Source organism: Drosophila arizonae, chromosome 2 (assembly GCF_054131065.1).
Source record: "Drosophila arizonae isolate 15081-1271.41 chromosome 2, UAZ_ARI_1.0, whole genome shotgun sequence".
NCBI classification, from domain to species: Eukaryota; Metazoa; Arthropoda; class Insecta; order Diptera; family Drosophilidae; genus Drosophila; species Drosophila arizonae.
In genome coordinates this window covers 19236960-19251850 of record NC_142922.1, presented here as the reverse complement: position 1 = coordinate 19251850, position 14891 = coordinate 19236960, and the positions used below count along the sequence as shown (strand labels likewise).

At 40.4% G+C, this 14891-nt stretch overlaps 2 protein-coding genes across 7 annotated transcripts in view; one reads left to right on the top strand and one right to left on the bottom strand.

The window, feature by feature from the left end:
- Positions 1 to 14891, top strand: part of msi (RNA-binding protein musashi) — a 139772-nt gene that overhangs the window by 114477 nt on the left and 10404 nt on the right. The window lies entirely within an intron of this gene.
- LOC149270519 (lipase member H) lies at positions 1337 to 5491 on the bottom strand. The gene is made up of 3 exons (XM_089470768.1): positions 4536 to 5491; positions 3691 to 4435; positions 1337 to 3317 (listed from the first exon to the last, which is right to left on the bottom strand). The coding sequence occupies exons 1-3, from the start codon at positions 4570 to 4572 to the stop codon at positions 2564 to 2566; spliced, it is 1536 nt and encodes a 511-aa protein (XP_089326894.1). The 5' UTR covers positions 4573 to 5491; the 3' UTR covers positions 1337 to 2563.

The window sequence follows — 14891 nt, the reverse complement described above, 5'->3', positions numbered from 1 at the left end:
ATTCTGTATGTTCTTTGACAAGTGATATTCCCTTCCTTTTTTGTCTCTCTCTCTCCCTCTTTCTCTCTCTCTCACTCTCGATTTCAAGCCATGCTTACATACTTAGCTGAAATAATTTACAGGGCATTTGCTAGTTGTATACACTCATTAAAAGGCATCTCAGCATCAGGCCTTGCACGGTCTTTTGTCTATTGCTGTATTCCTTGTGCTCTTCCTGGGTGAGAGTGTGTCTGTGTTTGTTTGGGTGTATGTATGTGTGTGTAATTTATGTAGGTCTCGCGCCGAAAAAGCTGCCTACAAATTAGACAGCATTTTATAATTTACGCCTAGCTGACTGAGGAAAATGTACACGTGCGTTTGCATGTCTGTGTGTATATGTATGTGTGTGTTTGTTCCTGTCTCAGGGACAGCTCCTATCAACCAAAATGGAGTTGAGGTACATCCCTTCTCATACAAATACTTGAATAATATAATTTTATAATTGGAGTTTATTGGGCTCTTCCTATACTCTATCAATTTCAATTGTCGTAAATTCCGTGCTTGATCAGAATATATAATTGTTATTTTTATACCCTGAACCCATTGAAAATGGGAAATCAGGGTATAATGGTTTTGTTGAAATGTATGTAACAGGCAGAAGGAGGCGTGGCAGACCCCACAAAGTATATATATTCTTGATCAGGGCGACGAGCTGAGTCGATTTGGCCCTATCCATCTGTCTGTCTGTCCGTCTGTCCGTCTGTCCGTCCGTCCGTCTGTCCGTATGTTTGAACGCGTCGATTTCCGAAGATATAAGAGCTAGAGACTTCAATTTTTTTTTAAAATGACCGTTTATACAGCGCGGACGTCGAGTTTGCTTTTATAATTCGATAAATCATCCCGTTATGTTTTTATCGAGTAAAAACATTCAAGTTCAAATCAGATGCCTCTATAGCTAATTGTGAATGATTTTTCTTTTTTTTTAATTTCACAAATATTCAATATAATATGTAGATCATATGCTGAAAGTTTCATTAAATTCCGTTCAGTCAAAAATTAATAAAAAATAATCAAATATTTGGCCAATTAACAAACGCACGTGCAGCAGCTACAACAAAAACATTCGCTGAATCACATCAGCTGTTAGTTTCGTTTACTTTTGGTAGATGGCGCAGCAGCAGTGAATCTATTTGAGTTTTGCCAGCGCCACTAGCAGGAGTGAGGTGGCCTAGTGTGTTAGCAGCATGACGCTCGATCCGAGGAGTCGCGGTTCGAATCTCGATCGATGCAACTGATGTTAATTTTTTTTTTAATTGTTTCAAAATATTTTTATATTTTCATAAATGCGTTTTCTATTTAATTTATATTTATAAATACACCGAAATTGAAATTTTAACTATACTTTATGTGCGTTTTTAATAGTTTGGTTATTCTAGCTGATTCTTAGAATCACATCAGCAGTTAGTTTCGTTTAGTTTTGGTAGATGGCGCTGCAGCAGTGAATCTATTTGAGTTTTGCCAGCACCACTAGCAGGAGTGAGGTGGCCTAGTGTGTTAGCAGCATGACGCTCGATCGAGGAGTCGCGGTTCGAATCCCGATCGATGCAACTGATGTTAATTTTTTCTAATTGTTTCAAAATATTTTTATATTTTATTAAATGAGTTTGGTATTCTATTTATATTTTTAAATACATCGAAATTGAAATTTCAGCCATACTAAATGAGCATTTTTATTTGTTGGGTTCAGGGTAGTACCTAGTCGAGCACTCTCGACTAGAATTTTCTTACTTGTTTATTTCTTAATCTTTATACATATTTAATTTTTTATTTTAATACTTAACATTTAACAGTTTATCTGTTATTATATGTTAAACAATTAAAGCTAAATAATCTTCATATTAACAGGGAAGGGGACATAAATATGATTTTGAGTAAATCAAGCTGATATAATAAATTAAAATCAACTTAATACATATATGTAAGAGTATGTATGTAAAGGTAGACTACGATAGCCTTTTAAATTATATTTGTATAAATTAAATTGCTTTAACTATAGGTTTGAAATTTAATTCTTGTGAAACACATGAACAGAAATGTGTGGATTTGAATTTATATTATTAATTTACTAGCATATTGAAAACTTGAAAATCTATGCACAGTTGCATCAGCATTGCTTAATTATGTGAAGCATATTTTTTTTGAGTTTTTTCCAAGAGGTTTGCTAATATTTTTGTATACACACAAAATGCGAGGCAAAGACTAGTTTTGCAAGGGTTTTTGGTTTTTATTTTGTTCACAAGCCCGTTGCAAGTTGTTTTTGTTGTTTGCTATTTTGCCATGCCTGTAACTGGCATGAAAAGCATTTTACACATGGTAGCATTTTTTAATTTTGCAGCGCAGCTTTTAGAAATACACACACACACACATACATACACAAACACACGTGCACACACACAAATGGACTTACTAATTAGAAATAAAAATGCGCGCTGCACTTTTGCTCATTACGCAGTTGTAGTTGTTGCTTTTTTTTCACCATGCCACATGCCGCATGCCACATGGCACATTGAATGCTCAGCTGCCACTATGTCGCTGGCCCCATATCATAGGGCGGTCTCGCCTGGGTCTCGAAATAATAAACTCCCTCGCGCTGCGCCAGCTGCTCCATGGATAGTGTGCCCAAATCTCCGCCCATGTGGAGCCGGCTGCCCGTTGGCTGCGGGCAGCGTTTGTGGCGCGTCAACTGCTGCCATTCGCTTGGCTGACAGCCCCTGGCCTCGAAGGCCGTCCCCTCCAGGCTCTCCTTGAAGAGAGCAAAGGCACGCCAGTGGCTGCATTCGTGCCAGAAGCAGCCCGGCTGCTGGCTACCCCAGTTGGCGTAGAAGTCTACGTGGCCCAGCGGACGATCGAATCCGTAGCTGCCCACGCTCGTGTGCAGCACCTCAACGTAGCTGGCATCGTTGCGGCTGAGGCGCTCCTTCTCTTGGGCGTAGCGAAAGAAGGGCAGGGCCGGATCCAAGGCGCGTATCACACGCACATGACCGGTCTGCACGTGCTTGGCGGCCAGCCCGGCAATATGGGCGCCCATGCTGAAGCCAATCAGCTGCAGATCCTCAAACTGCATGCCCGCCTCCACGTGCAGAAAGTCCAGAAACTTGGCCAGCACCTGACCCACAGGCTTCACCCTATAGCTGGCCGTTATATAATCGGCGATGGCGCCACGTCCCCAGTCGACAGTGAAAATATTGTAGCTGCCATCGCTGACCTTCAGGTAAGCGGGCACCAGGTAGTTGTAGACATTGGCATGTGCATTGCCCAGCCAGCCATGGATTATGATTCTGCGAGAGTGAGAGAAAGAGCAGTTAGTTTGGTAAATAAAAAAAGTAAAATTAATGTTAAAAAAAAAGAATTTCAATGTAAATAGGAAAAAATAATAAGATGCGTATAGTAAATTACAATTTTGCGAATGTGAGAGAAAGAAAGAGACAAATAATAAAAGTAATAAAATTAAAATGAATATTTAAATAATAAATAAAAAAGAAAGAAAAGAAGGAATTTGAAAACTTTCAATCATAAATAAAAGCATTATATAGTGAGTGTAAATTGACTGAAAATGTCATGTCAATGCAGCCACAATTACACACACACACATACCCACACTATCAGTCAGATACATTGTGGCATCAGTTATGTGCATCAGTCATAGCTTACCGCGTGGGCTGGAAGGGATTGAAGTGTGATTGGCGCAGTGAGGCGGCATCGTAGAGCCGCACCGTCTGCGTGGTCAGCTGCATGATTGACTCCTTGCCGTCGTTGACATTCAGGCCGAAGGCAGCGCTCAGCTTGTTGCCAACGTACTGCTGCAGCAGGCGATTACCATACGGGAGTCCGCTCGGGCCACGCCCACTGCTCGAATGCAGCTGAAAGTAGGTCTGTCGCTCGGCATTGTATAGTAAATTGTAGTCCTGCAATCGTAATAGTTGCTCATCACCGGCCATTGGGCCAGTCGAGTTTTTGTCAGTGTTGCTGTTGTTGTTGTTGTTGCTGGTGTTGTTGTTGTTTTCGAAATTATGTCTTTCCGATATTGGCAACACAGCGGGTGTCATTAAGTTCATGCTGCTGATGTCCTGGTTAGATGTCCTTACGATTTGCATGCCTGCATGGCTGGCCTTGCTCTTTTCATTTGCATTTAGCTGCAGTCTTTCGGCTGCTGCTTTCGCCCTCATCACGGCACTTTCCACTTCATTTGTCACTTTTACTTGCACTGCGGGTCCTTGGGTGGCCATCAGCTCCGGCACCACCCGCAATTGATTGTTGTCTGCATCGAGCTGCTCGGCTGCTCTGTAATCAGCATACGAGTAGTTGGGTTCCTCAATCCGCCTCTTGTATTCAATTCGAAATCTGCCCGGAGATTTGGCCTCCTGCTGCCATGCAGCTGCACTGTGCCACAAACAAGCTGGCAACAAAATGAAAGTGCATTAGACGAAACTGGAGCAATGTCTATGTTTTCTATACAGGTTGGACTAAGTACTCCCGAGTTGATCAATGATAATCACCTGACTGACAAATGCACAGCAGCCCAAGCAGAAGCATTTTCTCTCTGTGCCTGTGTGTGTGTGTGGTGTTTTCTTTTTTTTTTCTTGCCCACTTCTTAAGATACTTTTTGTGTAGCTCACGAACTCATTATTTTTGATACTTTTGAGACTCGTTTTCAAGAACTAGCGAACTACACGGACGAACTCGCATTAACAACTGACTGGAAACTTTTTCTCCATCTCTGCGACGCTCACTCATAATTTGCTTAAAGTATTTTTTTTTTTTGGCTCTGTTTGTCTAAAGAAACAAAAAAGAGGAAGCTACGAATGTGCAAGAGCGTACTTATTTTGCTTGAGTTGTTAGCCGAATTTTGATACCCTTACAACAATTAGTTGAACATCAAATATGTTATACATTTTGAATGATATTGTTATCAGTAAAAAAAAGTCAAATAAATTACGTAATTACATATTCATTATGATGTTATTCAAGTGTATGCAAACTTCGGCTTGTCACAGGTATTAACATAGTTGTTATGCTTAACAAGCGGATATTATTGAAGACTTCGGCCGAAAGAAAAGAGATAAATAAATAATACGAAATACCGTTTGCTCTCACCTCTGCCCACTTCATTAACTGTTAATCTGTTGAGTCAATAAAAGTTCAGCCCCAACATGCGATGTGCCACTGACCAAGTTTTGCTTCTTTTGGCCTTAGTACTTAACACATACTTTTTTGGCCACATTTTGGGATAGGTCAATGCACCAAAACGTCTGTGCTTGCACTGTCGACGTCTACGGCGAACGAGCTGTCGCAGCTTTCTAGACTAGTCGTGGCAGTTTTTTTTGATTGGCATTGAATATACCGTAAATAAATTGAAATAGAGGAAGATTGAAAAAATTTAGCAAATATTCTTTAATTTTAGTGAAATAAATTTTGTAACATTTTGTTTTTAAATCAAGAAAAAACTATGATTAAATACATATTTTTCATTAATTTTAATTACTAATATTAATGTCTGTCTATCTTATCAGTATTCAAATATGTTATTTCATTTTTGTATACATTAATTCGAATTCTCTAAAATACTAATTTATCATTAGAAAATGCCAAAATTTCATTCCAACACATATGTTTGTATGTATATATGTGTACGTCTTCCTTCAGTCACCCATAATATTTTATATATACGTTTAATAAACCATTTCGAATTTTATGCCGTACCGTTTACGAGAAACGTATTCTAATCAATCTTAATATATTATCTCTTATTATGTTGCAGGTAAGTTCACACATGCCACAAGCAAACATGACGACATGCCATGCGGAGGAATGGGAAAAACAATATTAAAAGCTGACTGAAAGCTGAACCGGTCGCCATTTTAAGGACGTGCATTTCCTGCGGCTGAATCATATTGTGTTTAGGGTGGCAAAGAAGCTAAACGACGGAACCCCACGAGTTGGAGGGCATGAAAACAATGTGCATTTTTTATTATCGCTGATCGTATAAGAGACAAAAAACGTGACGAAAACAAAAAAATATGTATGCGGAAAAAAAAACAGAAAACAGATATGAGTGCGTGTCGTCCAAAGCCCCAACTCAGGTAACGAAGCATAAAAAGTAACCGAATATCGCGCGAAAAGAAAAAACCAGATTCTCTACGCGTTCCGATTTTTTTGTACTCTGCCCTATCTCTCTGTGTGAAGGAGCAAGCGCAATCCTTGAAACGAGTTGCCCAAGTGCACACTTGACAATTTTGTTGCATAGATAACAACATTTATTGAATATGTTGCAGGGGTAAAAGAAAATATGGGGGAAAGGAACAGGAGCTCTCTCCATAAAAACTGGCTGCAGATGATGGCTCAGCAGAATGCGATAGGCTGCAAGTTCAATGTACAATGTTTGTGCAGCATTCCAGCTAGAGATGTGCGAAACAAAATTTAACTCCTGGCTTAACTGCATTAATGAATGTAGTCAGGAAGTGTTTCAAGATGTAATATATGACAAATATTCTAAAGTATTGGAGTGGTTCAATATTTTGTATTTATCAAGATTATGTTCAATTTGCTTGAATGCTATTGTTATCTATGTTATTTGAATTTGAAGATTTCATATAATAAATCTATAATATTGTATATTTATCAATATCAATATCATACCCCAGTCACATTATTTTCAGATATCATATTTTATATCATTTATATTATGATACATATTACAGCATATATAGTAAAACTATATATCGTTGCATTCCAATAATGTGTCTTTATTTGTAGTAAATTCCCTTGAAAATAACACTGTAAGCCTTAAAGTTAAAGAAGTTATTAAAAAGTAAATCGAAAAATATATACACTCATACATTCAATCAAATTGAATCGTGACACGAATGAAAACACGATATGAAACCAAACTCGATTTGAGCTGTTGCTATTGCAGCTTGCCAGCAGCAATTGTTATTGCAGTTGTTGTAAGGCAACACTCAGACAGGATTTGCGACAAACAATGCGCGTTTGCCATAATCGATTAAAAAGCGGCTGTAAAGGAACAACAGGCAACAGCAGCAGCAGCAGCAGGAGACACGCGACCGTAGCAGGAGTCTGGGCTCGAGGGCTTTATGCTGAAACTCAGAGCTGGGGGTCAGCGTTCTCTTTGTTTGCTCTCTGCTTATGCTTCTCGTATAGCTGCAAGCTCAAAAATGTCACTCGAGTGACTTTTATTACATTGTACCACGCCTCCTTTCCGTTCACACACATATACAGAGAAAGCGGGAGAGAGAGACAGACCCCTTTCCATGTCTATGACGATGCCACGGCCTACTCACATACAGGCTGGACTATTTGCCCGCAAAATACTTGAGTCGAGGCTTGGTGTCAGCATTTAGCAGACAAGAGCCTTAACGGATTATGAGACGGAGGTCGGGTTGGGTTGGGTGGAGTGCCGGGTTTCGGGTCTTCCACTATGCGACTGAAGCATTTCTTGAGCACCTCTTCACTTTTGCATCCTGCGACTTTGAACAGGATGCGTTTAAGCTCGCACTGCGACTACTTATCTTAACGCTTAGAGCTGACTCAGCCATTGCCTACACTTTATCGTTCTTAATGGAAGATATGTAAACAATAAACCCCATAGATGATTGGGGCCAAAATCTGTGACAAAATTTGCTTACACATATTATCAAGCTTCGAGTCATTAATTTTGTTTGCGAATGAGTTGAATTTCGGTTTTAGCAAACGAACTATGTTGTGAGGAAATATTATCATCATATAAATTAATAGGTAAATACCGCATTTAAATTAACTAAGTTTGAAATTTTTGGAAACAATTTATATTATAATACCTTTATATAATATATATTATAATAATATATAATATCTTAGGGTCAACAGCTTCAACTTCAATCAACTTCTCTGAGTTTTCAATGCGTACTTTATTAATTTAAAATATATTTGCCATTACATTTAATTATTAATGTTATTTAACATATAATGTTAACTGTGCGACACCTTCCTGCTGCACTGCTTTGTGGTAACATAACTGCTTGACGCTTGTGCATTTTCATAGCAGTGCACATGTGTAAAGCAGTTGAAAGCTTTAGGCTTACAAAAAAGCACAGGACAACTTTTATTTAACATTTCCTTAAAGCTCTCTAGCATGACATCCAGAGAGCTTTTTGGGTTGTTACGTCTACAGCAGTTTTACAGCGTTGAAAGCTTTTGCATTTGTTTCGGTCGACTGACCCACTTCATCATGAGCAAAGTAGCCAAATTATGTTTTTGGGCAGCTTTTGTGCAGGCGTGAAACTTTTGCGTTTGCAGGGGCACAGCCCTTTCAAATGCCTGTGACTCGTTAGGGACTGACAAGTGCTTGGGCATGTATCCTTGGGCCATATTAAATTCAATTAGGCGACGTCATATGTTGAGTTGAGGCGACAAATTCCACCCGAAGGCCGAAGACGAAGACTTTTGAAACGAGTTACCCCACATTTCGTTCGTTTTTGACTATTGCTAGTCGACTTATAAATAAGTAATAGTCGACAAGTATTTTCCTTAGTCAATTGCCAGGCACAATTCACATGTGTGCGTGTGTGTGTGTGTGTGTTTCTTCCTGTTTGCTGAGTCGTATGGCTTAGCGCTGTGCACACATCCTGAGGCTATTTTGCATGTAAATGAGCTGCTGCTTCAGTTACTCTAAGCATATCCGTGCACACGCACAGGCGTTCGCAGCTTATTTGCTTCTGCATTTTGAGGAGCATGGCTGCCACGCCCACGCAACTTTTGTCGCACCTCTTAATTAACGAAATTACTTACCTTACCTCTAGGAGATCCCGCCCGTCGCCTCCTCAGCCACATATGCAGCATGAGAGCCACACTATTGTAGCAGCTCCCATTCTGCTCATCTTTATAAATGCTGTCATTTGGGACTTTCTCTTTCTCTCACTCACTCACTCTGTCTTTCTGGCTCGCTCTACCTCGGAGTGCTAAGTGGCTGTGCAGTCCTCATTCTCTCATGGCTACCGCTGTTGTCCTTTTTATGCACTTTCAAGCACTTAATAAGCTGGCAAAACCACCGACAATTTGCATGGGAAGGTGAGCTTAAGCTGAATGTAATGCGGACACACCTGCATTCACTTTAACCCTTGAGCTTTTCATCTGTTTACGCCCACACACACCCACACACACGCACACATGCACACTCTGACACACACCTTCACAAAGATTGACGTCATGTCTGCCATTTTGTCATTCATTCCATCATGTATGTCATATGTGCATTAGCATTCTGCCGATTGCGTGTGTGTGTGTGTGTGTGCCAACGCCGGCTACAACAGTTAGCATTTTCTTATCCGAGTACAATATACATATATATGTGTGTATATATATATATATTTTTTTAGGTCAACGTAATTTCCTCACGTTTTCCTCTCTTTCTCATTTTACATTCTTAACAACGTCTGCTGGCGCCTTCGATCCTTCCACTTGAACAGTTGTCGTTGCCGTTAATCAGCAAATGCTTAGAGGAAGCCACACAAATAGGGTCGATTGGTTAAGCCATTCAATTCGAGAGTGATCGATAGAATATTTTATTTTTTATAGAGTGCAACTGTAGGATACGTGAGAAAACAGTAGCAAAACTTAAAAACAATGATATATATGAAGATAATGTTTTTATTTTCAAATATTTGTATATTCAAATAATAATAATGATAATAATTTTTAATTTTTTAAAATACCTATTAGAGTTGTATCAAGTGGCAAAGTTTATTGCTAATCAGCATTCAATGAAGGTCTACACATCTAAATAAATAGCTGACTCTCTCTACACATGTTGATTCGAGAGTTTCCCGGATTCGTCATAGTAGATATGATCAAATAGTGGTTCGATACACTTTTGCTAAATTTTTTGAGTTAAATCTCATTCTAACTCAATCAGATAGAATTGTTCACGGTTAAATTTATTTGCAAAGAAACAAGATGGGAAAGAAAACCTTTAAGTTCTTTGTTTCAATAAATTTAGGAGTAGATTGCTGAAGCAGTTGGATAGTAAATTACTTTCTTAATTAAAGTTTGTTAATCAATATTAGGAATGATTTTTGAATATATTACAAATACACATTTAGCTGTCCGATATATATATTTATATTATATTAAGTATATATATTTAAATTAAGTTCAGATTAATTGGTATTTAGGTATTTCCAGACTCTTAAAAGTCGACTCTATTCTAAACTATAACCAAATACGTACGATCTCATTGGTCTTTCATAAATACTTTACATTTCATATTTAACCCTGATTTTCATTAAATGCTCCGTCTGTGATCGGCGGCTCATATGATAATTCTCATTTGGATAGTTAACTTAAAGTTTGTGAAGCACTTTTAAAACAATTTGTATTGCACAACTAAAGTTATTCTTTTCGCTTCTAACGAGTTCAAAGCAAATATCAAATTGCAATTCAGTTCCGACATTCCGCAACTCCCACTTCCCATTCTTATCTAGACAAAACCAAAGCCACAAAACTGCATATAATGAAAACCACTTTACAGTAATGCATATTAAATTGCATTTGGCTCAAACCAACGGCAACCCACTCAACTGCGACATGCAGCGCCACAAGCCACACACCCACACACACACACTCCATGTCGCACATGCACAACTCGGCGGGAAGCTTGTTGAAACAATTAGGCTACCTCAAGCACAGTTAAGCGTTGTCGATTTGATAAGCACAACAAACGCTTAACCAATTTCGAAGTATTTAGCAACGGTACACACACACACTCACACACACATACACTCACATACACGTAGACACCTACGCACATCCTTTTGACGCTTGTGCATTATCGAAATCTGTAGCTTGAACTGTTTTGCTCTTCTACCCCACACACAGGCACACAGACAAGCACACATGAATATGAACTTTATCATCAGCTCGCATGCGATTGCATATAGGGGAAGCAACCCTTAAGTTGAAGCTGCATTAAATCTCGTCTCTAGCAGATCTCGTGGCCGTTGCTGTTGTTGCCAAAAATCTCTTTTGTCATTTGTGCTCTTGGAATATGCCTTCCATGTCCATCCTTCTTAATTTTTTTTCCTTTTTTGGGTTATATGCGCCTTGCCCTCACGCCCTTAATGCGCTGCGTCGCATATACCATATAGATTTTGGATTTTAGGGGTTGCTTTTTTCTTGCTTTTCTTCCTTTCCACTGCTATTTTTTGGGCACTGCAGTCGCAGCAGCCCAGGATCTGGCTCTGTTGAGCTGCTGGACAGGACATCGCGAACGTACCCGGCATTTCGCGCCTGGCAACACTTTTTTGGCAATGGAAAGTGGGAGTACCCCCTCGCTTGTGGGTGTGGTCACGCCCAAAAGTGTTTCAAAATTTTCACTGTTTATGTTTGTGAGTCGCCGGGACTCGGCGAAATATTTAAATATTATTCAGTTGCTTTTGTTAGATTTTCAAATGGAATTTGCAATTTTGTATTCAGTTAACAGTCGTTGTCTATGCTTAAGCACGCGCGCTCTTTTCTCTGCTTCTCTGGCTCTCTATCTCACCCGCCCCCTTTCTCTCTTGCTCCCCGTCTCTGTCACGCTCTCGCTCACTCTTGACAATTGCAGCATTGAGCTGCTCTCTGCAGTTGCTTCTCTATCTCTGTCTCGCTTTTCGTCTCTATGTTAGTGTACATCAGGTCTAGTTGCTGATTTTACAGCATCCTGCTTATCCTTTAGGCTTTCTATCAAGTACACATACACACACGTATCCACACGCACACAGATAGATACACACACACTCATATGAGCCGCTCTGCGTGTGCGTGTGCTTAGCTTTGAATTAAAAATGGAAAATTGATTTTTCCGGTGTCTCCATACATACACACACAAACACACACACACGCATACAGGTACACTCGCACACATGCATGCACATTTGACACATTGGTGTTGTGAGTGTATGTGTGAGTGTGTTTTGAATTTCTCCTCTGTGTATGCCGCATAGTCGACTCGATTAGATTTCTTCTGGTTGCTAACGACGCTCAACAATGTTAATGCCCCGGCTCAGCAGTACCAATTGCTTAATTTACAATACTGCTGTGACAGGACAATATCACTGGCAAGCGCTATAATAGAGGCGTTGATTGATAGATGGATATCCAATCCAATCAGATGGGCCTTCTTAGGCCCCTTTGGTCCAGGCAGCTGTATTTCCATGGCATTTGTCTAAGGAAAAGCTCACTCGCTGTTGCACAGCTAACGCTTTTCCTTTTGTTGATTCGCAGAGATTACATTTGATATTATTTCCAATTTATACATTTTCCGGACAGTCCGTCAGCGAGCCGGTCGAGAAATTGCACGTACGAATACCCAAAGTTGACTGAAAGGCAGCCAAAGGAAGCCAACGACCACGCACCAACAAATTTTTTCGAGGGTTGCGCGCGCATTCCCAATTGCGAAAAAAAAATAATAAAATAAAACCAACAACAGAAACTCTCCCCCGAAATAGAGCGAATGGCATTGTTGTTGTAGTTGATGACGACAAAGGGTAGTTTTCGGCCAGGCTAGCCTGAGCTTTCTCTTTCTCTCTCGCTCTCCGACCACTAGTCTCTCTTTTTCTATCCATCTCTCTCTCTGTCTGTCGCTCTCTCTCACTCTCTCTTGCTTTCTGCTCGTTGTAGTTTTGCTGCTTGTAAATTTGTGCATAGATGATTTTCTCGCTGTGTATCTTCTGTGTTGGGGGTTGCATTTCCAGTCGTTTGGTTACGTTACGTTTGTCATTTCCAAGCCGCATACAACACCCTCTGCCCCTAGCCCTGTCCCGCTCACTCGCACACACCCCCACACCCTCACACCCACTCTCACACACACACACATACACACACACCCTCTGCAACAGCCCTCTCTTTGTGCTACATGATATATAGACATTTTCCAAGCGGCTTCGTTAGTTGTCGTCGTTGTTGCTGTTGTTGTTGTTGCTGAATTTATGCGTTGTTCTTCGACGTGCACTTTGCAAGCACTGCAAGTGCCAGGCAGCAGCCCCCGATGCCATTGCAACCCCCCCAGCAGAAAATACCAAATGTAAAAACAATAAAGTTGTTCCATATGCTGCCTCCTGGAGCAGGCAGGGACGGGGCTTGCCGTGCTGCTGCACCCTCGACACACTCCTCGCACACTCGCATGCTCGCTGACTGCTTTTACTCAATGAAAATGTGCAGCCGGCCCCTTGGCTGCCCCTGACCCGTCTCGTCTCTTGCACTTTAGTATCTACATAACTTTTAGCGCCGCACTTTTGCCTGATTTTAATGCGCATTGTGGCCAAAGGCTGCGCGATTATGATTGGAAATGGGAGCAGTAGGCGAGTGAAGTGAAACGCTAGATGTGGGCAGGTGAGCTATGGGCTGGTTTTGTGACGCGTTTACCTGCAAGCAATTTGTTTACAAGCATTTCGGGTACATACATTGTCTGGCGTTGTTGTTGCTGCTGCTGCTGTTGTTGTTGCTGTTGTCGGGCGCCAGCTTAGTTGTCATTTAAAATGCAGTTGCAATTTGTCTGCCTTCACTGATTGCAGCTCACGTGGGCGTATAATGTGACGGGATAATCACCATTCGGCTTCGAGCTGTCAGCGAACGAAACCAAAAAGGGTTTCAACTGAGAGAGTGAAAAGGACTCTGCTTGTTATGAAGCAGGAGATAGGAGAGTAAAAGCAATTCCTTGATTACGGAAATATTAGGGTTGACTAAATTGCTGACCAATTGATTGATTGATGATGGAAATGCTCTGACTTGTGATGAATATTTAATCATTGTGCAAAGGACAGTTTAAATAAGACTTTAAGTATATATAAAAATTAAAATTGATTTTTATTTTTGAGCAAAATTGTATATTAAATAGTTTTTAAAATTTATTATTAGATATTAATAATACTAAAGCTTGCCTAAAAGCAAGATGAGGCCTTCTTGCCTCATTTGAGTTGATGCTCTTTACTTTGTAGACGAGTGTAGATAGTATATTGTATTATCTGTGTATATCTACAAATGCCATAGTTAACTCACTTTAATAGACCACAAAAATTTGTTCAATCTGTGCCAGCGACTAGCCACTGACAACGGACGCATCAGACAGACAAACCGACAAACCAACTGGTCAAGTCTTGCGCACTCTTTCGCTCTCGCTCTCTACCTCTCTCCTTTTCTTACTTCCCTGCTCATTTCTGGGCAAAAATAATTTTTGACGAAGCTGTCGCTTTTCGTGTGAGTTGTTTTCTTTTTTCCCCCCTCAGTTTTGTTGTTTTCGTGTCTGCAGACATATTTTTGGCATGAACATAAATAAAGGCTAACCTGAACTTTTACATAAAGCAGCATAAAGCATACGACGCGTGGTGCGCCCGCAGGCAACAACTTGTCGTTTCCATTTTCCGCTTCTGCCGTTGCTGTTGCTGCTGCTGTTGCTCTTGCTGATGTCGTCCTTTCTGATGTCCTTGTTGCTGCTGCCCTTTTTTGTCTTCTCTTCTTTTTTTTTGTGTTTGTTTGCCGGCAAAAGTGGAAATATGCTTTTTCCGTATAACTGAGTTTGCTCCCAACCAAACGGATTTCCAATGCAGTTAGCAGCTCGTCCGCCCGTTCATCCATTAAGTTAATGATTTATGCGTGGAGCGTGCTGTTTATTTGACGCAATTAAAAGGTTTATTAGGAGAACTAATGTCGCGAGTGGTTGGGCCAAGTGGCACTTGTAAGTGCGCCTAATCGAATTAGAATTTAGTTGGTGCTGGGACCGCCTGCTGATGTCATCAGGCTGGAAACAATTCTATTTGTAGTGTCCACTAAGCGTCGTCACCTTTCACGCATATGTATATTTTCCTGTGTCCTATAAATATTTT

Bases quoted from the DNA above. Each gene is read 5' to 3' on its own strand.
- LOC149270519 (XM_089470768.1), bottom strand. From the start codon at position 4,572: ATGCTTCTGCTTGGGCTGCTGTGCATTTGTCAGTCAG. The intron at 4,436-4,535 runs GTGATTATCATT...TTTTGTTGCCAG, and splicing joins GCTGTGCATTTGTCAGTCAG to CTTGTTTGTGGCACAGTGCA. The intron at 3,318-3,690 runs GTAAGCTATGAC...TCACTCTCGCAG, and splicing joins AATCCCTTCCAGCCCACGCG to AATCATAATCCATGGCTGGC.